The sequence below is a fragment of the Cololabis saira genome, chromosome 11 (genome assembly GCF_033807715.1).
Source record: "Cololabis saira isolate AMF1-May2022 chromosome 11, fColSai1.1, whole genome shotgun sequence".
Classification (NCBI taxonomy): domain Eukaryota; kingdom Metazoa; phylum Chordata; class Actinopteri; order Beloniformes; family Belonidae; genus Cololabis; species Cololabis saira.
Genome location: NC_084597.1, coordinates 27,212,418 through 27,238,027, shown reverse-complemented (window position 1 = coordinate 27,238,027; position 25,610 = coordinate 27,212,418). Strand labels below are relative to the sequence as shown.

Sequence of the window (25,610 nt, the reverse complement as noted above, 5' to 3'; positions counted from 1 at the left end):
TTTCATTACCATGTTGTTGATTCTGCACATAGAATATACACAAAGGTCATGTATATACTATTTTTGTATGTGTTACATCAAAAAATACATATATAAAAAGCACATGTGTTATGTGCGTAAAAATAACTTTACCTTGAAATATTCTGGAGTCACAGCAGTATGATGTTGATTTTGGTCTCGTCCTGTCAGATGCGTATCTTTTTCTGTGAATAGGATATCAGATTGACCTCAGGGCTAAACCATCTGGGTTTCTACATCACTATCAACTGGTCAGACTCTTACCTATAAGTTAATCTTTATGTGGGTTCCTAAGGACTTCTACCTTACTCTGAAACAGTATTGATTTTAGCCTCACCTCTATGTTGTTTTTCCTCACCCAACAGTGCTTACCAGCACCTCAATTCTGTGGCTCCTATAGGCAATTGCTTAAAATCAGTGCAGTGCTTTTCAAGACAAATAAATACAGTGATTTTGTTAGCATGCAGCTAAGTGCTAATGGAAATGCCCTCTTTTTTTTGTTTGTTGTCCGTATATGGACTCTGTGTGTGTAATTTTCATTTGCTCATGAATCTTTAGAGGCTGTGTTTGCACATTAAGATGTTTGCAAGACAGAAAATCACAAAAACACTACTTACTTGCACTATCTACCTGTCCTGCAGCAGCCCGCATCCAGATTGGTGCAGTTTCATATCATCTTTTTTTTTTTGTCTTTGCCGCTTTTTCCGTGTCACCATACCCTCCCTGTTGTATTCAGCCGATTTGCAGCAGTGATGGCAGCGTGTTGTGTCCACCTCCTGTCCTCTATAACAGCCTAATAATGGAAATTGGTCTGAGCTGCAGCTTAATCTATAAAGAATCAGATTCAGTGGGGAAAAGTCATGCCCAGCTCTGTGTGCTTGAACAGCTACTCAGCATGGTGTCAGCATCCTCTTGTCACACATTTTTCTCATAGGCTAGCTATTTGTTCTTGTCCATGAGGTGTAGCGTTCTTCCAGCCTGTGAGCAGGCTGTCACTTGCAAATTCTTTATTGATATTAGTATGATGCACCATGAGACATGACATGTGGAAGGTGGTAAAAGGCCTGCAGGTATCCTTGCCCTGTCAAGAGGTGATTGTAAAATCAAATCAGACGTCATCACGCTTGTTTTCCTCAAGTGCTCATCAGTCAAAGGAAATAATGTGAGATGTAAACTGCTGTTAAATTGAGCCTTAGACCCTCTGTGCCTTTGAATGTTTCTAGGAAGGTTACTTTTATTTGCCGTACTTCCGATAGCCAGGATTAGGACCACCGGCAGAAAAGGAGATTAAATTTAGAGCCCAGCTCAGCTGCGGTGGCCAGGAGCAGTCCAAACACAGAGCCGTGACACTCTTGTTGCAGAGAGAAATAAGTTCAGAAACATTTTTTTGCTGCTGTTCGGCTGGGTGATGCTCTAGAGAAGAGACTAACAGCAACCAGACTTGAGCAACCAGGTTTTGCCATCTGAATATATTTTTCTGATGTTGTAATAATTCATTTGTCTACTTCATGTTTCCTTTTTTCCTGTTTGTGTCAACACAATGCAATAGAGCTCGGAAGTAAGTTTTCGCCTGACATGTAGATAGAGACCTGTTGTGTGCATGCTAACGAGAGCTTGCTCTTGAATCCAATGATGTTTCTAAAAAAAATTACACTCCCTCATTTGATAAGTGAAATTCATGCTTCAAAATGTAAAATGCAATATAGTGTTTCACTTATATAAACATGTTACCAGCTTATTCCGTTTAAGTTGCTGCACAGGTTTTTATTAGTTGGCTGTTTGACAAAACACGCACGTATTTTCCATACAGTCATCAAATATGTAGATTTGAAAGGCCAAAACAAACACCTTTTATTTAAAGACGTTAACTCACCTACATCAGATCCGCATCAGGTGAATTTCAATTATCAGTGATGGAGGGTGTTTTTCTTTCCATATCTGCATGGATGTGATGAGACTTTGACCTTTAATCAGAAAGCCACTGATTAAACTCCAATCAACTGTGTTTTCACATACCGAAGGATGACAGCTAGAGTTCCACACATGACAGTAGCACAAGTATATAATTTATGATACCCATAAAAGTCATGTTATATACGATGGAGCAGTCATGCTCATCAGATCAGGGCTCAGGGTCATCTTTTGGTGAGTGGAACCATTGTTACGCCTGTTGCAGCATTTGCAGCCACATTTCATCCATTCCTCTGTTGGATGACACGGTAGCAGCTATCCACGCTGGTAAACAGCGCAGTAGCAAGGGCATGCAGCTGTCATGCAAGGATAATCAGGACAATTAGTATCAGAGAGTGTTTAAACACTGCTGAGGTCATTGGGATCACGCATTTCAGCTCAATACGTGCAGGGTGCAACCAAACGTCTCACAGAGGGTTTTATGCCATAGCAGCTGTGAACTCAAGTGTCCCAACACAATCATATCATCCGCTTAGGGATCGCTGCTCCTTTCCATTCACTAGATTGAAGTGGGAAATCATAGCAGGAAAAGGGAAAGTGAGCCCCTTGTTAGCTTAGAGATCAGTGGGCTGAAGATACATGGAAAGTGACCTGTGAGCAAGGTCAGCCTCCGAGCAATCCCATTTGTGCTGGAGAGGCAGCAACTGTGACCACCAGTGTGAAGCTGTCAGCAAGGGAAAAAAATGAAGAAAAAAAAACCACAACCGACCTGCAGAGTGTTCTCCCTGTCCATTACACGGAGTGGAAGCTAGTCCCACTTTCAACCACGCAGTAAATGGAGGTCACCAATCAAACAAACTGACATGCTCAACGCTAAAATGTGAACAGAAAATTACAAAATAAATCAAATGTCAGCATGCATGGCCATGTTTGCAGTAGTTTTAATGTCGTGTAAGAGTAGAAAAGAACATTTTAGATCAGCATACAACCACCGTGACCCTGCCAGTGGTCAACAGGATCCAGTTAAACACCAAATTCTGGTACACATATATGGACTTATATAATTTATATAATAAAAATGTATATTTATATATATATATATATATATATATATATATATATATATATATATATATACCATATTTTCTGGACTATAAGCCGCACCTGTATATAAGCCGCATCCGCTCTATTTAGAAAAAAAATATGCAGGCCGCAGATATTTCTGTTGTTAGATTAGATATTTACTACATGTAAAAAAGGATTTTTAACTGTAAATGATGTACATGTTTGTACCTAAATAGATCCTTTCCTAACAGTGTCTTTTAACACGGCAGCAACTTTGCTGATTAAAATGGGACGGAACCAAGAGAAAATAACCAGTATTTATTTATCTATTTATCTGTTTGAAATCTGCTTCTACTTCTATCTGCTAAAGAAGAAGTAGCGTATTCTTCTTTGCATTTATTTTGTCTTAGTTTTTATTCTAATTCCGGTTAGCACTCCCCCTAGCGGTGGAAGAAAAATCCACAGAATAGCCGCACCTTTGTATAAGCCGCATGGTTCAAAACCTATGAAAAAAGTAGCGGCTTATAGTCCAGAAAATACGGTATATATATATATATATATATATATATATATATATATATATATATATATATATATATATATGATAAAACTTCCATACCAGTTCAAATGCTGTGCATCCAACAAACCACCATAAACAGAAAAAGCTGCAGTCCGGTTGACATCTAAACAATAAGCTCAGTTTGGTTTAAGCTTACAAAAGTAAAAGTGTCTTTTTTTTCTTCAATCTTCAGACAATCATGAATTTAAAACTCTGGTCAAAATTCCTCTCTCAGAAATTGAAGTCTTGACAAAGACAGGAAGTGGAGATGTCGGTTTAAGAAAAAAATACAGCACAGCACTAACTGAGATTGCTTTAAAAGATTTAGTGGGGTGATGAAAAGCTTAACGTAGCCGTTTCCCACTGATGAATAGCAACCAGATTGAGAGTGCCTGTTAAAAAAAGGGGAACCGTCGCTGAAGAGTGATTGACTGAGAGAAAAAGACAGAAATTAACAGATAGCATAAATAGCCTGCTGCATTCTTGCATTGAACTGCCCCTGCTTTGACCCCTTCAGAAAGCTATCCATCTTCCAACTGTTAAATGTATATTTTTTAACAGGGCTTACATCAAATGTGTAGCTATTTAACCTCCAATATTTATTATCTGTCATAACCTCAAGACTCCTTATTTTCTTCTTTTGTTTCTTTTGACTGTTTTTTTCTACTCGCCTGCTCTGTAAGGAGCATTTCAGTGCTTAGTACTTGATCCTTTGCCTTTACTTTTCTTTAGAGACTCCTATGGCACCCTCTGTTGGTGCAGTTTCATATTCACTCAACATTTATCCTCCACTGTTGAGCAGCAATGGATGCATCTTAGAAGTACCTTTTCTAATCTTCAGTGACATTTGGTTTGAACGCAACTTAAAGATCACTCTAAACTGCATTAACGTTAAGTTAAAGGGTTTGTTATAGATGCTCAATTTCTGAAATGTGAGCAAAATTGCCATTGCCATCTGCATTTGTTCTTCTGCTCATTGTTAATTTTGCAACAATGGGCAATTTGTGAGAAAGGGGGAAAATAAATATCTTGAAATTACATGTGATTGACGTTATAATACGGCACAGTTGCTATTTGTGATTTGTGTAAAACAGCCTTTGGAAGCCTAATTAAACAGAAGATGTGAATTTTTTAAACATGTTGTGTGAAATAGGTACATTATTTTTGAGGGACTTTTCAAGAATGGTTTTTGGATAATAATTTTTTTTTAAAGGCATAGATTTTAGCATACAAGTTAACTATATATAATATATATGTTCTCAGTGATGCAAGGTGAAGTCTCAAATTTTGATATAGTTTCGGCTTTTTAGTTCTGAGGTTGTATTTTACATGTTAATTATTGGACAGTTTCTAAACAGAAACAGTCCACATATGAGCAGATAGCTGCAATCTAAATGTTAAACATTAACCTTGGTGTTTACATAAGATTAAGGTGGTTATTTTTGGCTCTTGGGTGACTAAGCTATTTCTAACAGAATGAATGAAAGAGTGAATGAATTTGAATTTATTTCAGACAATTACCACAAAAGTGATTGGTAAACAGCATTTATAAAAGAACAATTACAAAACAACATATACATATTCAACTGTACAGAACAGAGAAGAGTTCCAAATGGAAACAGGCCTTCATAGGTGCTTTTTTAAGCACTACAACATGAGTCCCCTTCACTTGTTTAGTACGATTTGAAAGGCGGGTTTAGTTGGACAGAGCTGATCTCATTCTCCTCAGTGGCAGCTCTCTCCCCCCTTCTGTGGTCCCCTTTCCACTTGCATGAAGCTCAACCAGACAATTTGAACCCCTGCAATCCCTGCATTCTCTACACACATCCTGTGCATGTCCTGGGAGTGCTCTCCATGTATATGCCTTGTGTGTAAACACATTTCAAATATCTGATAGCGTTCATTTACTGGGTTCTGAATGGTCTTCTGTTCAGATTGAGAAGTGTTAAAATGGAGCAACGCAAGCTGAATGACCAAGCAAACTCCCTAGTGGACCTTGCTAAGGTAAGCTAGACCGTTACAGTCTACTGTTGCATTGTACATCAGGTTTCTTTCACTTGTGTGAGTGAAATCAGTGCATGCTTTTTCAATCACTGAATTAGTTGTGTTTTCTTACCTACCCAAAGTCTACAGGTGTCAAATGAACAGACAGGCTTTACAACTGTGTAATGACTGTGAATGTCTGCACTCATCTGAGAATCAAGGTGTTTAGGTATGAAATAATAACCTTTCTTTATTTTACAGTGTAAATTAATTTTCCCAGGATGCCCTTTCCTGGAAAATTCTGAATGGAAGTAATAAGCAACCCTTTAAAAAAAAAAGAAGAAAAAATATACTATTTTTTCTTCATGCATCCCCTAATGTTTGTCTTCAGATGCACAAAACATAAGTCGACAAACGTCAGGGAAAGACCAGGCACTGCGCCAGCCTGACACAGCAGAAACAGTAACCTGGGAAGGGAGACACACTGTGATCTGATGATTCAGCCAGAAATAAAGGCAGAAAAAAGGAGGAGAGAGAGAAGTAGAGTGCTCTGACATTCAAAAGTACACCACAGTCAGGCTGGATTCGGGCCAGCATGTCATGAAAGGTATTACTTAATATTGCCTAATCATCTCATACTGTAAAACAGCAGTGAGAGTTGGGATATGGCATTGGAAAAAGGTGGCAGATGGCCAGTGCTGCCCAGCCAGATCTTTAATTTGCTCTAGGAGCCTGTGACCATTAGAGGGCAGTGTAACTTCTCTATTCTCATACTGTCAGTGAAGGGATGGAGCTGAACATGTGTATCTTGAAAGATGCATTGCCACTGCGACGCACTGTGAAATTCATCAGATTACATTGTACCCCCTTAATTCATTATCTCCTCTGCAGTCTCTCTTAAAAATCGTTGTTTGATTTAAGCGATGCACTACTTGTGATATACACTGATCCTTTCCAAACCATCTTTGTTGCTTTTTATTATTTCACATGAATTACATCTCTTCAAATTGTAAAATTGTTCAGTGACGCTGCTTTTCACGCAATCTCTGCAATGCTCCTTCCCCTTTTTCATGTCCAGAAGTGGGCTGATGATGTCAATTTGTGATTTTGTGTCTTTGACTTCCCTTCTATAACGATAACATTTGCCCCATCATAGATTGCAGGATCTCATTTTATAACATCACAGTTTACTGTATCAGAATCAGAATCAGAATCAGAATCAGAAAAGGGTTTATTGCCAAGTTTTCACACGAGGAATTTGTTTTGGGGATTGGTGCAACACAATACAAATATAAAAACAAATATATAAGAGATAAAATAAAATTAAATGTATAAACAATAAAAATGATAAACAGTAAAATAAAATGTAGACCGGAAATGTACAAAATTAGGTTTTAAAGTGCCGGGTGAGTCTGTACAAAAGTGACTTAGGAACTTAGGATAGGTAAAAAGTATAGACAGAAATGTACAATGAGGTTTGTAAAGTGCCGGATATGAGTCTGTGCAAAAGTTACAGGATTGGAGTTTTTACCGTAGTCATGCTTCATGATTTACAGTTACACTTGTATAAATTCGGCTCTATATTTCGGGCTGCATCTAATTGCAACTTAAGTCTAAATCAGTGTGAAAAGATGACAAACCACCTAAAATAGTAGTTTCTGTAGTATTTGGTCCACTCAAAGATCTTCACCTAACTAGAAATTAAGGGTTGTCTATTTGAAAAAGAGGCAGTGTTTAGATTTAGTCCACACTGCTTGACTTAAACAACTTATTCTATCATTCCTGCCTCAGATCAGAAGAGGACAAGGTAAGAGATGGATGGTATCACCTCTCGCTTTCGAGATTATTAATCCCATGCTGAATAATATCTCAGAAACCACCTACTGGAGGCTATACTGCCAAAATCTGTGTGAGATGTGATATGGAGTTCCTCATCAGTTCTTGAAAACTATGGAAGGGATTTCACAGCACAGTGGATAAATAAAAAAAGGGTGAGGAAGAAGATGATTTTTTTGTCTCCTCAAGCTCATAATCAAATAAGCTTTGAAAACTACAAAATGATAGATAGATAGATAGATAGATAGATAGATAGATAGATAGATAGATAGATAGATAGATAGATAGATAGATAGATAGATAGATAGATAGATAGATAGATAGATAGATTGATTGATTGATTGATTTGTTCCCCAATGTTACCCACTTTAGTCTGACAGCATTTCAGCTCTCCAGCAACTCGGAGCCTCCATCATTGAACTTTATTTTAGTAATATAGAAAATGTTTTCAATTCTATTCAGTTTTATTTATATTTATATAGCCTTTATTACAATACAAGTTGTCTCTATATGCTTTCCAGAGACCAGAACATAAACCCCCAAGCAATTATTACATAAACAATGTCAGGTAAAAACTCCCCTAGTGGGAGAAAAACCTTAAGCCAAACAGTGGAAAGAAAAACTCCCCTTTAGGAGGGAAGAAACCTTGACCTCGACCAAGATCATAAAGGGGGATCCTCCTGCCAAAGGCAACCTGGGCAGAACAGGAAAAGAGAATGGAGAACAGATAGAGAAGAGGCACAGATATATTGTCAAGGGTACAAAAGACAAGATATATTAATATTAATTAACCGTGAGCAGGAGAACTAGGAGTTCTATGTACGTATTACTGATACATGGTTCGTTGGTGCTCTACAAGACTATATAAACAGATTTAGAAAGCAGACACTGAGGTGGTCAGAGGGTAGGACTACAGGCTGTTTGCCCTATCCGACCAACCTGTGTCATTATATGTTGCTTCTATGGTTTTTACTTTCCAGCATTCCCCTAAGATGACCGCATTTACAACTTACATGAAACAATGCAATAAGAGTGCACATGGCAAAGTATATATTTGTGCTTTTTGTTGTATTTCACCACCTCAACCGTTGCAGTCGAGTGTAAGTGTGCTCAAATTTTTCTTGTACCGCAGTTGTCTTTTCCTCACAAATGATATCTCCCATATTTCCTTTATAATTGATCTCTTCTGTTGAGATGGAGGAGAAGTGCCTAGAAAAAGACATAATAAGGTTTTCTTAGTGTCAGTTTATAATCTGAATAGAATTAAACAGTTTTGTCTTCAGGGTTCTAGTTTTAATTTGTCTAATTTTACATTTGGAATTGCAGTCCTAATGTTAATAGGATCACATTTTTCATCTCTTTCTTTGTACGCTGTCCACATGTTAATAGGAGCACTGAATGCCTCTCTATAATTGATTTGTCATTAACTAATCCCTTCTGAAAGCAGCACAAGGAGCACAGACTATACATCCTTTACTGTTGCATAGAAATAATACAGCTCATAAAAACATTCTGAGCACCATGCAGTTAATTTGCCTGACTTGGATTTTTGAAATCTTATGCATAGGGGTGGGTATTGCCAAGGACCTCATGACACGATACACATTGCGATACTTGAGTCACAATACGATATTGCAATATCCAAATTTTGCAATGTTATAAATAGTTTGCCGAAAAACTGTAAAAAGCATTATGCATATTAAAATTCGAGTTGCACGTACATCAGATTATAGTGATAATTCATGGGACAAAACAATGCAATTCAAATTATCCATGCCATTTTATTGTAACTTTACAAGCTAAAGTTACGACATACACTTACCGGCCACTTTATTAGGTACACTTGTCCAATTGCTTATGAACGCACATTTCTAATCACATGGCAGCAACTCAATGCATTTCGGCATGTAGATGTGGTCAAGACAATCTGCTGTAGTTCAAACCGAGCATCAGAATGCAGAATAAAGATGATTTAAGTGACTTTGAAATTGGCATGGTTGTTGTTGCCAGACGGGCTGGTCTGCTGATCTACTGGGATTTTAACGCACAACCATCTCTAGGGTTTACAGAGAACGGTCTGAAAAAGAGAAAATATCCAGTGAGCTGCAGTTCTGTGGATGCAAATGCCTTGTTGATGCCAGAGGTCAGAGGAGAATGGACAGACTGGTTTGAGCTGATAGAAAGGCAACACTAACTGAAATAACCACTCGTTACAACCGAGGTATGCAGAAGAGCATCTCTGAATGCACAACACGTCAAACCTTGAGGCGGATGGCCTACAGCAGCAGAAGACCACAAACGGAACAGGAAACTGAGGCTACAATTCGCACAGGCTCACCAAAACTAGACAACAGAAGATTGAAAAACCGTTGCTTGGTCTGATTAATCTCGATTTCTGCTGCGACATTCGGATGGTAGGGTCAGAATTGGCATCAACAACATAAAAGCATGGATCCATCCTGCCTTGTATCACCGGTTCAGGGTGGTAGTGTAATGGTGTGGGGGATCTTTTCTTGGCACACTTTGGCCCCATTAGTACCAATTGAGCACCAATTGAGCATTGAGCACCAGATCTGAGTATTGCTGCTGACCATGTCAATCCCTTTATGACCACAGTTTACCATCTTCTGATGGCTACTCCAGCAGGATAACGCGCCATGTCATAAAGCGCGAATCATCAAAGACTGGTTTCTTGAACATGACAATGAGTTCACTACTCAAATAGCCTCCACAGTCACCAGATCTCAATCCAATAGAACCCCAATAGAGGATGTGGTGGAAAGGGAGATTTGCATCATGGATGTGCTGCTGACAAATCTGAAGCAATTGGGTGATGTTATCATGTGAATATGGACCAAACTCTGAGGAATGTTTCCGGTACCTTGTTGAATCTATGCTATGAAGGATTAATGCAGTTCTGAGGGCAACAGGGAGTCCAACCAGGTATTAGCAAGGTGCACCTAATAAAGTGGCTGGTGAGTGTATTTACATATGTTTTTCATATTATTTACATAATATGAAATTAACATTAACAATTTTATTTAAACCCATGTATACAATAAAGTCGTACTGGATTTACAACCTGTCTGAAATATGATTTATTATTTGAAAAAAAAAAAATTTACAAAAGAAAATCGATATTTAAATTTTGAATATCGAATCCGCCGGCAAAGTATCGTGATATATCGCCATATCGATATTTTTGCTCACCCCTACTTATGCAATACCTGCTTAAACTGAATTTAATTGTATTTCTACACTTGAAAAGGACTGTGATATGTGTCCCCATGTATACACTGTTAAAAAGCATTGAGCATATGTGGGAATAAAAAATACTGTTTAAAAGAATATAAGTCTATCATTGAATTATTTATTTTTTTGTTTGGCAGATATTTTTGAATTCTGAAATTTTATAATTTTTAAGTGTTTCCTTTTGTGTGACTCTCACTGTCTATTCCACTTTTCTCACTTTCTAAGCCTGAGGTTGTTTTCTCTCTCATTCCCTATCTCTATAATGCACACATCCAGAGTTTTAAGGCTATTAGTGAGGCATTTATATCGGTTTGGCAAATAATGGCATAAAGTGTTTTTTTCTCTGTCCTGTTGCAGACTCAAAACGTCATGTATGACATGGTATCGGACTTAAACGAGAGAGGCGAGGACATGGAGAAGAGGATCGCCCTGCTGGAGACAAAGCTAGAGACTCTACTGAGCAACTTGCAAGCTCTGCCTGGACTCATCAGCCAGGTCATCAGCCAGCAGCACAGGGACTTCCTGGAGGTTCAGCTCCAGCCTTACGACAAACACAGTCCTGAGCGCTCACAGTCAGTGTCACGAAGGAGGTCGTCCTCCACAGCACCACCCACCTCCTCAGAGAGCAGCTAGAGTCTAAGGGGAACGCCTCCGCTGAAGACTTTTGCCATCATATGGCCAAGTTGCATTTATCGTAAAGCCTTATGGTTTCAATAAGTATTATCCAAATTCTGATGACAGAATCTGAGTTACAGGGGACAATGCATTTTAATGGATAACTTCATGCTGTTATTGTTTTTTATTACCTCAAAAGATGTTGTTATCCTTTCTCTGGTGACATGACCACAAATAATGGCGCTTCCCTATCCCTGAAGTTTATCAACGGGGCTGTGATATGAACTCTTCTCCATCTCTATGCAGAGGTAGCCAGTTCTAGGTGTCAAGGTTACCAGGTTTGAAACTACTGCACTAAAATAGTGCTTCTCACAGACTTTATGCTTCTGCTGGCTTGATTTAGTTGCCGTGTTCCTTAAAGCAAACTGAGAAACCACTGAGGAATCCGTCAGGGAACATGTCAGTGATATTGAGGAAATCGCTGCATTTGATGGCCTGGAGTGGAGTGACAGCAGAAGGGAGATGAAAACCGCTCCGACACACTGTCACTCTGAGATACCTTAAAAATCTTGGAATGTGGGAAAAAATAAAAATAAAAAATATGTATCTTTTAGGTTAGAGACAGCATCAACTATAGCGGTTTTATTTTGCCCCTGAAGAATGACTATTTTTGGGGTGACATTGCAAATAATTTAATCCTCCAGTCAAAATGAATGCATCAGAATCTGTACTTGCACTTACTTTTTAATCAATGCACTTCAATGCTGACTGACATATGATATAAAGATATGTTACTCATTAAAAGAAGAAACTGTAAGATGTTTGGGCATGGATTTATTATTGTCAATTGTCAAGTGGTTAGTGTTGATGAGTCAAGTCAAAGCCCTTTTATTTATTAATTAATTTATTTATTCATTTTCTTCCTCACAAAGAGCATTCACATTGGCCTGCAGGGGTCTACAGAAGTGCACTGAGTGATCATAAATTCAGCAATTACCCCCATGTCTTGCTGTGTCTCACCTCCCATCCCTATTGTCTGTGCTATTTATGCTTGCTGTCATCTCAACTGGGATACAACAAATGCTGAACTGTAAACCATATCTACCTTTTGAAAATGAGAGGAAAATGCCTATTTTTATATATTTTCATGAGGACAAGCACACCTCTTACAAGTAAACAACTGACCGCAAAGGACCATGAAGAGGTAGATTCAGCATATCAGCATATATTTTATTTAAGATATCCTGGACTGGAGTTAAGATATATAAAGTTGTCTTTAAGGTTATTTCTGAGTATATTAAATGATTTGAACATTCTAAGCATCAATGTGAAGTATAGCTTGGGTCAAAAGAGATCTGGTGGTCACTCATCAATTCAGCAGCACTGATATTGTTCAACCAGCTCATCAACTTAATGATAAATCAGCCAGAAGGTTAAGAAATGACAAGTGTTCAGTCTACAAACTTTAGCAAACTAGAAACCAATGAAAGATCAAACTGTATGCGACTTCAATGATAAACAATAAAAATACACAGTTAGACAGGTCTGTGTCCTGTTTTATTGTGTGGGATGTTGTATTGGATTAAAAAGTGGTTTTGAGTGAGTATATGCAACATAGATGGATAACGTTCATATAGCCCTCAGCCTCAACTTCTGTTCCTGGGATAAAATTCACATTGCAGAATCCTAAGAGCTCTCTTGGATTATGGAGAAATGTGATCTTACGTTTTCAGGAATATGGTCAAAGGACACTACTTCAAGGCCTAGGCTTAAGTCGCATGGCAGCTAGGAACACTGGAGTGAATTACATTCAATCAGTGGGTTGTGAAAAGATGATAATTATTATACTTCCTCTGTCAAATATTAACTCAGTAAATGTATGGGCTTCACAATCATTCCATTCCTCTGTTTGCTCATGTTATGAATTATTGTCTGCATAACTTCTTTTATAAACATTTTTTATAATGGGGGTTCAGTTGTTGGGCTCATAACTGTAAAGCAGTGACCCAATCATTGTACACTTTGTTTGGACCAATCACTGTACAGTTGCTTCATAGATATGTTCCCTTGTGCCAGAAAAGTTTTCACATTTAAATTGGGGATTAATAACTACTATTTAAGAGTTGCAATGTAAACCACACTTGGCACTAGTTCCTGGGGAAGAAGAAGAGGGAAAAAAACAAGACAAAAGGCTCACATTTACAGAATATCTGTTCTGCATTCCCAATATTCTTTTCAAAGAATATACATAATTTTTTTCTAATTAAAGGGGTTATGTATGAGGTTAATATATGGGTAAATTCCATGAAGGATTTTAAATTTGACCTCCTCAGCCTTTGAGATAACAGTGCGTTAGGATGAGACTACAAATTGATGTAGATTTACGCCTATGTACTCTACATTATATCCTAAAATAAGTGGAGGATTTATGAGATTAAATATTGTTTTGTTAACTACACTATATTTTATTAGGTAATTATACTTTATGTCAAAGGCAGAAAAAGCATTCTTGTCCTGCAAGTCAAAACGCAGGGCTAAAATACTGATGCACGATAACCTCGCGAGATTTTGTGAGAAACAGTGGCGCACACATTTTTTTATTTTTCTTTTTAGAAACTTTATTGAAAGGTCAGACGTTACAATTAGTGAAAACACATTCAGGTGTTCCCAAGGCAGGTAGTAATGTACATGTCCAATTACAACAGTAATAATAAACAACAATTAAACAAATGTAGTATATATAATGGCATGACGTTATTAATAGAAAAGACTACAACAGCTGAGGGAATTGAGCATGACGAATAATACAGCATTAGAAATCCAGAAAGAGTGACAAGGGAACATAAAACTGACCCTAATGTGACATATTTTAAAATGCTTTAACCTAAAGTGCAACAGACTGAATAAAATAAATAATAAACAGACATAATGCAATAAAAGGAACTTATATAAATAAGTAATTAAATTAGTAAAGTAATTAAACTAGTAAGGGAAAAAAGCAGCTTTTATAAGGGGGAATTCAGACTGATTTTATTCAATTCAGTAGGGAAAATTCTTTAAGAGATCATATAAATTTCGTGCCTTAATTGTTGTTATACGTTTTAGAGATTTCAAATATATTTTAAAATCGTTCATAAATACACAAAATTTTGGGGATGATTTTAGTATCCTATTCTTGTGGCAGTGGCGCACACATTGTCCTGCAAGTCAAAACGCAGGGCTAAATATGTGGCCCCCTAACCTCGCGAGATTTTCTGAGAAACAGTGGCGCACAACCGTGTGTGGTGTGTGTGGTGCTAAATAGCTAAACTTTGTAACTTTCTTCTCAAATCTCAGTAGTTTTTTTCCCTAAACGCGAATAGAGTGCTGGAATCATCGTCAACATGAGTATACTTGCCAAAATAGCAGAGATTGAAAATGAGGTAAGGTAAATTAACTGTCTGAGTAACCCATGTAACCAGTCACGTTTTAGCCACCACGTAGCAGCGCTGGGGTTAACTCCAGCAGACACGGAACGGGCCGCGTTTTTAAACTCCACGTTTCTCTCCCGACATCTTTATATTTAAACGTGTTTTACGAAAGTTGATCTATTTAGTTGTTTGGATTATAAGCGTGTTACTAATTAAATAGAGAAATACAACATGTGTCTGAGTAAATCGACGCAGAGCCTACGGCGTAGGGTACGCGGGTACGGTGCGCGTCTCCGCGTACCCTACGCCGTAGGCTCTGCGTCGGTGTAACGCGGACCATAAATCAGCCTTTAGTAAAAGATGCAACCGCGGGTTGGCTGGCAACTAGCAGCAGTGACGTCATCAACGACACAGTTCCTCACCTGGACCGGTGTTCTGCCAATTTCTGCTGCTTTGCCAAAAAATGCTCCCTAATGGTTTTCTACCTTTGTAGAGCTACAATTTTATTGTGTTTTACTCCCTAAACCACGTCCTTTTCCCCCAAGTGGTCCTTGTCTCTTGCCAGACCGTCATTGTAAATAAGAATGTTATTAATGACCTGCCTGGTTAAATAAAGGCGAATAGCCGAATGAATATCAAATAAAGCGATAGAATTGTTTTTTTTCTCTCTTTATCGTATAATTTTCACAAAGTGTAATGCAATTCATGTCATGGGTAATGTATTTTGAAAGGTCAAATACTCGACATCCCATATTATCCTTTTTACATCGTGCAAGAAATGATTGGCGTCGCAATCAAACTTTGAAAATCGACTGTGCGCATGTGCAGAACCACAAAGTAGCATTTTCTGGCAGGGAAAGGGAATGGCAGAACACCGGCGCTGCCGCACAAACCTGCTGGTTACGGCGTTTTCAGGCAGCGCAGGACAAGGAATTTGGGAACTTTTTCTAAAAACGATTTAGCAATGATTCCGGACTTGAACCTATTGATATAAGGTGATAACAGACAATCAGGTCTGCAGAGAGGATAATTGGGACTAATCTCCCATCTATCCAGGACCTGTACCGGTCCAGGAACAGGAAACGGGCAGGTATCATCTCTGCAGACCCCTCACACCCAGGACACAGTCTGATTGAACTCCTGCCCTCTTGACGGCTCCACAGAGCGCTGTAGCCAAAACCTCCAGACACAAGAACAGTTTCTTCCCCCAAACTGTTGCTCTGATGAACTCTCATCACTCAGAGTCTCAGAGTAATCATCAACCACTGTGCAATAATAATAATAATTAAAGCTGCAAGCAGCGATGAACGGGCCCTCGCGCATGCAATTACCACCAATAAAGGTCAAGGACTCAAAATCGAGTCCGATGACATCACCCACGACTCTCTATATCAAACCATTCAAAGGTTATGGCAGAAAGTAGGAACTATCAAATACGGACCAATCAGATGAAGGGGGGCGCGCTTTTTGGCATCTAGCGTCGCCACGGTGACGCTTTTGACTGAGAAAAGTAATGCCCGTCGTCGTGGATGGAGACACACATTTTGATGTATAACACACCTGGGTGCACGTTACGGTTCGGGCCGTATTAACTGCTGAAGGAATGGCATAAACTTCGCCAAAATTACACGACTAAGGAGGCGATGCCCCCGCACCCAGGCAGAGCCGGGCCCTCCGAGTGGATCCTCCTATTAGATTGAACTAAATTCTTTCAGATTTAAGAAAAATATATTTAAATTGTGTTAAAAGATTTGAATGAAGAAAAGGTCAAATAATTTGTGTCTTTGTTGCTCATGTGTACAATGTCCACACATTTTTATTATAAGTTTATTATAAGTTGTTACCTTTTTGATAAACCTTATAAGGAGTTATTTGTGTTGAAGGAGCAGTTAATTTTTTCAATAATTAAAATACATTAAAAATGTTAAATTGGGATTACTGAAATTGAGTTGTATCCAAATAGAAATAAGGACATTCAATTTATGTCTCGTATTTGTAATATGCTGTCACTGTGATGTAATGTGCTGTCTCCTGCAGATGCTTCAAATGTTTCACATGCAGTGAAAAGGAAAAAAAAACAAACCTTAACAAGCTGTCATTCTCTTGCATGAAGATAAATGAGGCAGTTTAAGTGATCCCTCATATGTCTTTTTATTTAGAACTAAGTTTTTCTTTGTTGCAGATGGGGGGAAAAAACCCTGTTCACTTGAGCCTTTTCTTTCCTTATTAAAACATTGCCATGCAATGGTGTTAACTCTCATTGTAGATGGCCAGGACACAGAAGAACAAGGCCACAGCTCACCACTTGGGTCTGCTCAAAGCACGTCTTGCCAAACTGAGGAGGGAACTCATTACACCGAAAGGAGGCAGTGGGGGTGGAACAGGAGAAGGTATGTTGATCATGCAGTATATTTAGTTCACATACTGCTTCATCTATTTCATATGGTCGGGATTGCTTCCATACGAAGCTTTCTCACTAATAAGCAGTTTCATCATCACCCATTAAGATTCCGGTGTCTTTTCCTTTGCTGTGGCTTTTAGGTTTTGATGTGGCAAAAACCGGTGATGCACGAGTTGGCTTTGTCGGTTTTCCTTCAGTAGGGAAGTCAACGCTGTTAAGTAACCTTGCAGGTGTGTACTCTGAGGTCGCTGCCTACGAGTTCACTACTCTTACTACAGTACCTGGAGTCATTCGGTATAAAGGTGCCAAAATTCAGGTACAAGAACCCCCCTACCCCCCCACTGCCGCACAATCTGGTTGAGTTTTAGTGAGGTGATAATCTTCTGTTTTGTCTTCATAGCTCCTCGATCTCCCAGGAATCATTGAGGGAGCCAAGGATGGCAAGGGCAGAGGCAGACAAGTCATTGCAGGTAGAGTTTTGATAACTAAGACTGAAAAAACAAAATAAGAAGAAAACGGTAATGTCGTGATGTATATTTCCTTCTGGCAATACAAGTTACTATCAAAAACTACTTTAGATAGTAGATTAATAGAATTAAAAGATTTAAGAGACTAATTTGTTAAAAGCCCCCAAAAATATGTTTTACGGCATGATTTTAATTGTTACAGTCGCCAAATAGCCATCAAGGAGTTTCTATAAACACAAAACAATTACTGCATTTTTACAGTTTGTAGTAGGAAAAGAAAAAAAAATGATTTTATTAAATAGCTTATTTTTCTACTGTATTCATTAAAAAACAAATGTGATTTCTACATCCACTGCTCCAACGTTCTCTATCCTTTTTTTTTTTTTTTTTTAGTGGCTCGAACCTGCAATCTAATCCTTATAGTCCTGGATGTGTTGAAGCCTCTTGTGCATAAGAAGCTAATAGAACATGAGCTGGAGGGCTTCGGCATTCGACTTAACAAGCAACCACCCAACATTGGTTTCAAGAAGAAGGACAAAGGAGGCATTAACTTTACAACTACAGTATGCTTCACACAGCATGACAGTACTTTACATAGAGAGATGCAAAATAACTACATCTACATAATAAATACCTTAATGACTACTGGGTGTAATGTAATTACATGAACAATGTAATTGTTCATGTAGGTTTTTTCTTTATGATCTTCAAGTGTGAGGTCTGGTGTAAGATGATTCAAAGCAGGTGGTTTAGAATGTATAAAAGGTGTTTTTGTTCTGACGTGTCTGTTCTTTTCTGATCGTCTCTCATTAGTGTCCACAAACTGAGCTAGATTCTGAGACGGTTAAGAGCATCCTGGCAGAGTACAAGATACACAACGCCGACATCACTCTGCGCACGGACTCCACTGCTGATGACCTCATTGATGTTGTGGAGGGAAATAGGTAAGCTGCTGAAATGCCGGAGCAGGCCTTTCCTTAGTCATTCCACATGGGTGTGGCCTGCTGGAATCTGAAATCCATACTCCACCACCAGTGCAGATGTATGAAAAAATGTGGTTTGTGTCACAGCATCCAGTCACACTGGATAAAAACAAGACAGTGGAATTAAGTTGATGTAAAAGAATTTCAAAACTAGATGCTGGTTGTGATAATTAAATTTAACTTGGCACTGTGGTGTTGTGTTAATAACAGCTACATACTATGAAACTGCAGCTATATGTTGTAAAGCATAAGACATTGTTTCAATATTTTACAGTGAGAATATGAAGAGAAAATAAGCATAATGTATACTAATATTACAATTGAAAAAATAAAATTATTCCATTGTTGTTATAACATTATTATAAAAATATTCACACATAAATTTACATGATTTATAAATCGAAGTATCTGCAGGATAGTTTTCTTTACTTTTGCGTCCATACCATTGTTAACAAATATAGGAAAAATCTATACTTTTTTTAAGGCTTTTACTAAAGGTACTTGACATATGTACAAATAGGACAATTTCTCATATTCAGGGCTGCACATAATTATTTTGGTCTGGTGCTCAGAGGAGCCCCTGGATATGTGACTTGGGGCTCCAAAAACGCGGTGACCCGTCTCGCCGGATCGATAAAAGAGGGATGCAGGAATAAGTTATAGGCAAAACGATATTTATTCACTTATAAAGATGAATTAACAAATTATGGTGCGTGTTAGTCTGTAGAGTCAGTATAAAAGTTACAGTTTTTATCGGCCAGATTGGGATGCTCACGGCATATTTTGCACCTAGGGTTGCCAACTTTCAGAAATAGAAATAAAGGACGCCCCGATTTCAGCAGCGCAGGAGCCAAAAAAAAGCCCCAAAACTTCTAAACTGCATAAAAATGTGTTTATTTTATATGAAAAACGTGTTCTTTAATAGCATTGAACTTGCATGACTGTACAGATAGCCACCCATTTAGCAGCTGAAATAGCCTCCTATGCTCTGTATGTCCACATCAGCCAAGGTGTAGAATATTGCTTCAGGTGAAGAATGTGGTGTAAAAGTTAACTTATTTCAATAATTCAACTAGAATATGGTGTAAAAGTTAATTTATTTCAATAATTCAACTTAAAAGGTGAAACTAATATATTACCTCGTCTTATTACATGCAAAGCAAGATATGTTGAACCTTTTATTTGTTATAATTTTGATGATGGAATTGTTTATTGATTTCATCAAATATTCTCAAATTTATTTTTTATTTGGGGTTTTCATAAACTGTGAGCCATAATCAGAGAGCAGCGTCTTGCTGGGGCAGGAAACTGCTGCACGCAGTGACGGACACTGGCTGATTTATGGTTCCGCGTTGCACCAACGCAGAGCTTATGGCGTATAATAAGCGGGGACGCGAACGTACGGTGCGCGTCGCCGCGTAACATCATGCAGCCACTTCTCGGCGAACACACGTTTTGTGTTCGATTCGGGTAGTGGTTCAGTTTGGCGTCTCTTTGTAGTTGGTGGTGGTGGAACGCCAAAATAATTACTTAATGGCGCTTGCTTCTTGGACATTTTGACGAGACGTGTCGGGGTTTGTTCAGTAAAGCTGCTTGTGATAGATCCTTCTAGGGCTAAAAATAAAATCTCGATTTTTTTTTTTTTTTTTTTTTTTTTTTCCTCTCAAAATCCGATTTTCGATTACGATTACGATCATTTTGTGAATTGACAAAAGGCAAAGAAATGATTTCAAATATGCTGTTTTTTTATTGAACATTTGCCCCATTGGGCTTTAAGTGCAAACTTTGCTCTTATTAAACCAAAAATGAATGAATAAAGTGCAAAACTCTGTAAAATAAGTTGAAAAAAAGTTTTAAAAAATATAATAAAATATAAAGTTTTATCGTGAAAAAAAAAATCAGCAAATCAGCACTTGCAAACATACAGTATTTCCAATTAAATAAAACCAGAAATTTTCTAATTAAACTAAACTGGGTCTTTGCATGCTAAATAATAATGCAACCCATGAAGGAGGTAGAGGTGTGTAATGTCAGTCATTACATTTGCTATTCACATTTGCAAGTTTTTTGCAAGGAACACGAGCCGGTCTACCGCATCTGGCTTGAGGGATGCCCGGTGGCATGTTAGTATATCACCATGGTTACAACGCCCCCTCCTACACTAAAGAGCCTCTCCGATGGGGCACTTGTCGCAGGTATTGAGAGGTATTTCCATCAATCATTAATATGGTATTAATCATTAATATGTGTGCAGACAAGGTTAAAAAAAAATAAATAAATAAAAAAAAAAAGTGAAAAATCGATTTTACGATTTTCACGTTTTAACATCGTTCTAATTACATAATCCCGATTACGATTTAAAATCGATTAATCGAACAGCCCTAGATCCTTCCATCTCTTCCTGCCCACCCACCGCCGCAACGAGCATGGAGGGAGAGTAAGGACGCGCTGTGATTGGCCAGTACCAACTTTGAGTGGGGAAAAGCTCTCGCAATAGATTTTTTAATATTAGTATTCTGGTCTGGCCACAACCAATAATATGAGCCCCAGCTGTTGGTACGCAAAAGCGCTTTGCAGCACAAGATTGACAGCGCACTGTGGATTTTGACGGCGCATGCGCTCTGGCGGCCCACTTATGTGCAGCCCTGCTCATATTTTAGGTAAATTACATAACAGTTGACCAAGCCTAGTTATGCTGAGGGATCCAGTGACTTGTATGTTGTATTAGCATTTTGCAAGCCTGGTTTTGGCCCGCTTTATCTATTGTCCAGTTTAAAATAATACATTTTATAGAACAAATTACTTACATACTTAACAAAAATTAGCTGTTTGGTCCAAATCTGGTTCTGAAAATATTGTTCATAACTTGATTAGAAATTATACTCTTAATAATAAATGATGTGAAATTAAACCATAGCCACAATGTATCAAAAAGAACACTGAATTGGTTTATGAATTTAAACTAGTAGGAAACAGGTGGAAATGTCTTATTTTTGTATATTAAAATGAAATTCTATTCAGTTCCATTTGAAGTAAAATTGGTTCAACATACTACTTTGAGACCTGCACTGCACTCACCTACTTTGTTCCTGTCACTACAGGGTGTACATCCCATGCATCTATGTCCTCAATAAAATCGACCAGATCTCCATTGAGGAGCTTGACATCATCTACAAGGTGCCCCATTGTGTTCCCATCTCAGCTCACCACCGCTGGAACTTTGATGACCTGCTGGAGAGGATGTGGGACTACCTGAAGCTTGTGCGCATGTAAGAGTTACATCTTTTTTAGAGTTTGTGAGGCAATGATTTTAAAAAGTGAAACACAAGGAGTTGATTTAGGGGAGGGTGTGTTTGCATGTTAAAACAACAATTTGGCTGAAATTATTTCTTTACTTGCAGTTACACCAAACCCAAAGGCCAGCTCCCTGATTACACATCTCCTGTCGTACTCCCTGATGAACGAACTTCAGTCGAGGATTTCTGCTTGAAGATTCACAAAAACCTTGTGAAAGAATTTAAGTAGTGAGTATTTTGAAGTCGGCTACAAGTTTTACCCTTAAAACTAACTATGAGTCAATGTTTTTGCGGCAGTAATGACACATTACTGCTGCATTACAACAACATTTTTATTTATTTTTTGGATGGTGCAGCAGTGAAGAAAAAGACATGCATGGCTGCAAACAAAACAGTTGTGAACCACAGTTTTCTGAATCTGATGCGCTTACACCTTTAAAAGCGTATGTTTTATTCCCTAAAGGGGTATAAAACGAGCCTGTAAGACGACTGATAACCCTTGAACGAATGTTTATGTTCATAAAAAGGGAACGTCAATGTTTTTGTTTGTTTTTGAAATGATGTACTGATAACAGTATCAATTGTTGTTATTGTTAAGTTGTTCTAGTACAATGGAACTGGTTAGTTAAACTCTGTGGGCAGTTTGAAAATATTTAAGTAAAGAGAATGATGACGAGCTGGGACCTGCTCTAGCCCTCGTGACACTGAACTGGATACAGAAGTTATTAAAACTATATGGATGACAGAGCAAACAATGTCCTATTTAAGTACTGATACACAGATAATCTACAGTTCTTAAAACTAACAGAAGCTCTTGTTAAGTTCGGTCTTGATTGCTTCTCTTGAATATCTGGCGAGATCTTGTCGTCTTCTCGTGACATTGGATGGCGAGTATATTTTCAGGCGTCTCTACATTAAAGACACATTGCAGCCGAGGGATTATTGAAAGTATACATGGGCAGGTTGTTGCTGGATCCATTTTGACTTCAGAGTATCTGCTGATATTTGGACTAGCAGTGTCAGCCGAAAGCCTGGCCGCACAGAAGCATGCTACATGCAAAGCAGTTTTTAGGTTCACGAATTAGACAAGCAAATGCAGTTGCATTTAATAATAGGCTTCAGATGTGAGGCTCTTAAGTAGATCTGCCCAGTCAGTGTTGTGATCGAGAATCTGAAATGCTGAAGTTCTGTAGCCATTGAGGGTACAGCATTCACACATTCCAGCTGTTGTTCAAGAAGCATCCGTCAGCTCCAAGAAGCATTGCAGAAGCCGTGGAGGTTGAATATAAAATGTCTTTTTTTTGTTTTTTTGCACTATCCCCCTCCCCAACATAATCGCCCACTGGACCAGCACATATGATATTCTATTTTCCCTACGCTGAAACTCTCATTTTTTTTTAATTATATTGTTATTGCTCATAGTCGTCCTCCTTTTTTTTGACATTTTAACCAAATTTGAGTACTTTGAGCAAAAGCATTGCTGGTACATCCTCAATTTAAAATAATAGAATCACTTTAATTACAGCCATTGCCCTTTTTATTGCCAGCTACACTGGTGAAACATTGATTGGACAGTTCAGTTTTGGATCCAAGACCATTTGTTTTACCAGCATCCCCCAATTGTTGAGCCAAAGTCATTAATCAGTCTATATGTTGGTGCTTGTGAGCAATAGATGTCCTCGGGGGAATGGGTAGGTCAAACAGTGATGCATTCAGTTATGTGTGGGTTACTTTATACTTTGATAGTACTGTCGTTATTAAAGCAAATAATGAACAATGAAGTTCATACACAAGTAGTTGTATTATTATTTTGTATTTTTTGGTTAATAAGATTATTATGTTCTTTACAGCGCACTCGTGTGGGGCTCATCTGTGAAACACAACCCGCAAAAGGTGGGCAAGGACCACGTGATGGAGGATGAAGATGTTATCCAGCTGGTGAAGAAATAAAAGGAGTTTTAAATCCCTGCATGACCCGTGTGCCACAGTGACTACGTTTACATGCACTGTCACTTACCAAGAAATATTAAATATTAAATCAGTTATTCATGCTTTAATGTGTTTTCAGTTGAATTCATTAGTTTTATAACAAGCCACAGCGGAGCAGCTGAGCGGACTATTTAACCTCTCGTCCGCAGCTGTTGGAACCTGATAGTTTTTAACAGGAACACCTGAGGGTCTGACTAATACCTGGAACTATCACTACCGTCCCATAAGGTCCTTATGCAATGGACACAGTGTTTACTTCTCCAGTGACTAGGACGGACCTGAGATACGACTTAGCAACGGGAGATCAGTAACAAACAGTAAATATATTTGTTTCAAAGAATCAAAGTCCACATATAGTTTCCTAAATCGTTTTATTAAGCTACAAACATTATAAATCATTCAAATAAATAAACGAAACAAGGCAGTTGGCTATCCCAAAGTAGAAACTACTTAAAATTAAATGCTACATTTCTATTAATTGTGAAATTGGAAAGAGATACTGGCATGTCCATCATCGTTGCATTTGATGGACGAATATTTAAAGGGGACCTATTCTGAAAAACACGTTTTCTCTTGCTTTAACATATATAAAGTGGTCTCCCCTCAGCCTGCCAACTCAGAGAAGGAGGAAAGCAACCAAATTCTGCAGTGTCTGTACAGCCGCCCGGATGAGACATCCAGTGTGATGTGGCTTCTACGAGCCATTCAGATTATGCTCTCGTCGTTACGTATCGACAGGAGCAATGCGCAAACCCATGCTGACAACTAACTCCGTCGGCCGGAGCTTCCGCCATTTTTTCGTAGCGGTGTATCGCGTCATTCAGGCAGCCAATCAGCTCAGAGCTTCATCATCATAGCCTCCCCGCCCACTCAGAATCCCGCATTGATAATGAGGTTAGAGAATGGGAAGATAAAGACATGGCTCAGAGGCTGAATTTCTAATTTATTTAGCAAAAACAATCAAAAGCTTGTTTTTAAGACATTCAAGGCCTGTTTAAAATAGGTATTAGATGCCATAATAGGTCCCCTTTAAAGTTTGTGGGTCGCGATCCTCGCCACTGCTTCCCGGAGCATTGTACTCTCCTGTACTGATGGAGCCCAGTCAGCCTGCTGGCTGCTCTCACAACGATGACCCATCATCTAGCGAGTTTCAAGTTTACAAAATCACTCATGTAGCCGTCCTGCAGAACAACAAAAAGTTATCAGGCAATTTGACCGAAATTGTTTTCTAGGTGTCGGTTATAAGTTATAACCTACACCTGCCAGCCAATCAGAATCGAGTATTCACACAGACCGTGGTATAAACACCAATAACCCCTTTGAATAACCAGAATTTGCTCATATTCCGGTTTTTAAAACCCGAATATTTGGTCATGTATACGCCTAACGGGATATCCTGATCAAACGGAACATGAATTAGTTTTCTGCACAAGTTCTTTTCGCAAGTAATCTTGCTCTTTTGAGTCCAGGAAGTTCTTATAAACATGGAGAAACACAAGACCACGCCACACTTTTGGAGTGAGGAGGAGACTAATCACTTCATAAATGTAATGAAAGATATGAACATTTTGTCATTTGTAGACGGTAGAAAGTACCAGGATAGCGAGATTTACAAGAAGGTGAGCGAAAAGTTGTGCGAAGCAGCATTTGTACGAACGCCAGACCAGATCAAGCACCGCTGGAAGACGCTGAAAAAGGAGTAGGCGTATTACTGGGTCGAGAAACAAAACGGCTTCTACTGGGCTGTTCATTATCCGCCGTGCTGCTGTTATTGTTGTTTTGAATTTGGATACAGGAAGAAGAAGCGGAAATGACGGAAATTGCG

The 25,610-nt window shown here is 38.5% G+C and overlaps 2 protein-coding genes across 3 annotated transcripts in view; both read left to right on the top strand.

Annotated features, from left to right (window-relative positions):
- Nucleotides 1-12,571, top strand: part of kcnn2 (potassium calcium-activated channel subfamily N member 2) — a 32,033-nt gene extending 19,462 nt beyond the window's left edge. Inside the window, exons 7-9 of one of the 2 annotated variants that reach the window (XM_061733394.1) lie at nucleotides 2,145-2,152; nucleotides 5,451-5,557; nucleotides 10,982-12,571. In XM_061733394.1, coding sequence (XP_061589378.1) covers nucleotides 2,145-2,152; nucleotides 5,451-5,557; nucleotides 10,982-11,257 — 391 coding nt within the window. In that variant the 3' untranslated portion in view covers nucleotides 11,258-12,571. The remainder of the gene's footprint in view (nucleotides 1-2,144; nucleotides 2,153-5,450; nucleotides 5,558-10,981) is intronic. The other variant, XM_061733393.1, reaches the window with a different exon arrangement.
- Nucleotides 12,572-14,493: 1,922 nt separating this feature from the next.
- drg1 (developmentally regulated GTP binding protein 1) lies at nucleotides 14,494-23,853 on the top strand. The gene is made up of 9 exons (XM_061734263.1): nucleotides 14,494-14,661; nucleotides 16,916-17,039; nucleotides 17,191-17,366; nucleotides 17,451-17,520; nucleotides 17,911-18,080; nucleotides 18,331-18,461; nucleotides 21,602-21,769; nucleotides 21,902-22,024; nucleotides 23,647-23,853. The coding sequence occupies exons 1-9, from the start codon at nucleotides 14,623-14,625 to the stop codon at nucleotides 23,744-23,746; spliced, it is 1,101 nt and encodes a 366-aa protein (XP_061590247.1). The 5' UTR covers nucleotides 14,494-14,622; the 3' UTR covers nucleotides 23,747-23,853.
- The last annotated feature ends 1,757 nt before the right edge of the window (nucleotides 23,854-25,610 follow it).

Coding starts and splice junctions, on each gene's coding strand:
- drg1 (XM_061734263.1), top strand. CDS start 14,623: ATGAGTATACTTGCCAAAATAGCAGAGATTGAAAATGAG. Junction 17,521..17,910: donor AGGCAGACAAGTCATTGCAG/GTAGAGTTTTGA, acceptor TTTTTTTTTTAG/TGGCTCGAACCTGCAATCTA. Junction 18,081..18,330: donor GCATTAACTTTACAACTACA/GTATGCTTCACA, acceptor GTCTCTCATTAG/TGTCCACAAACTGAGCTAGA.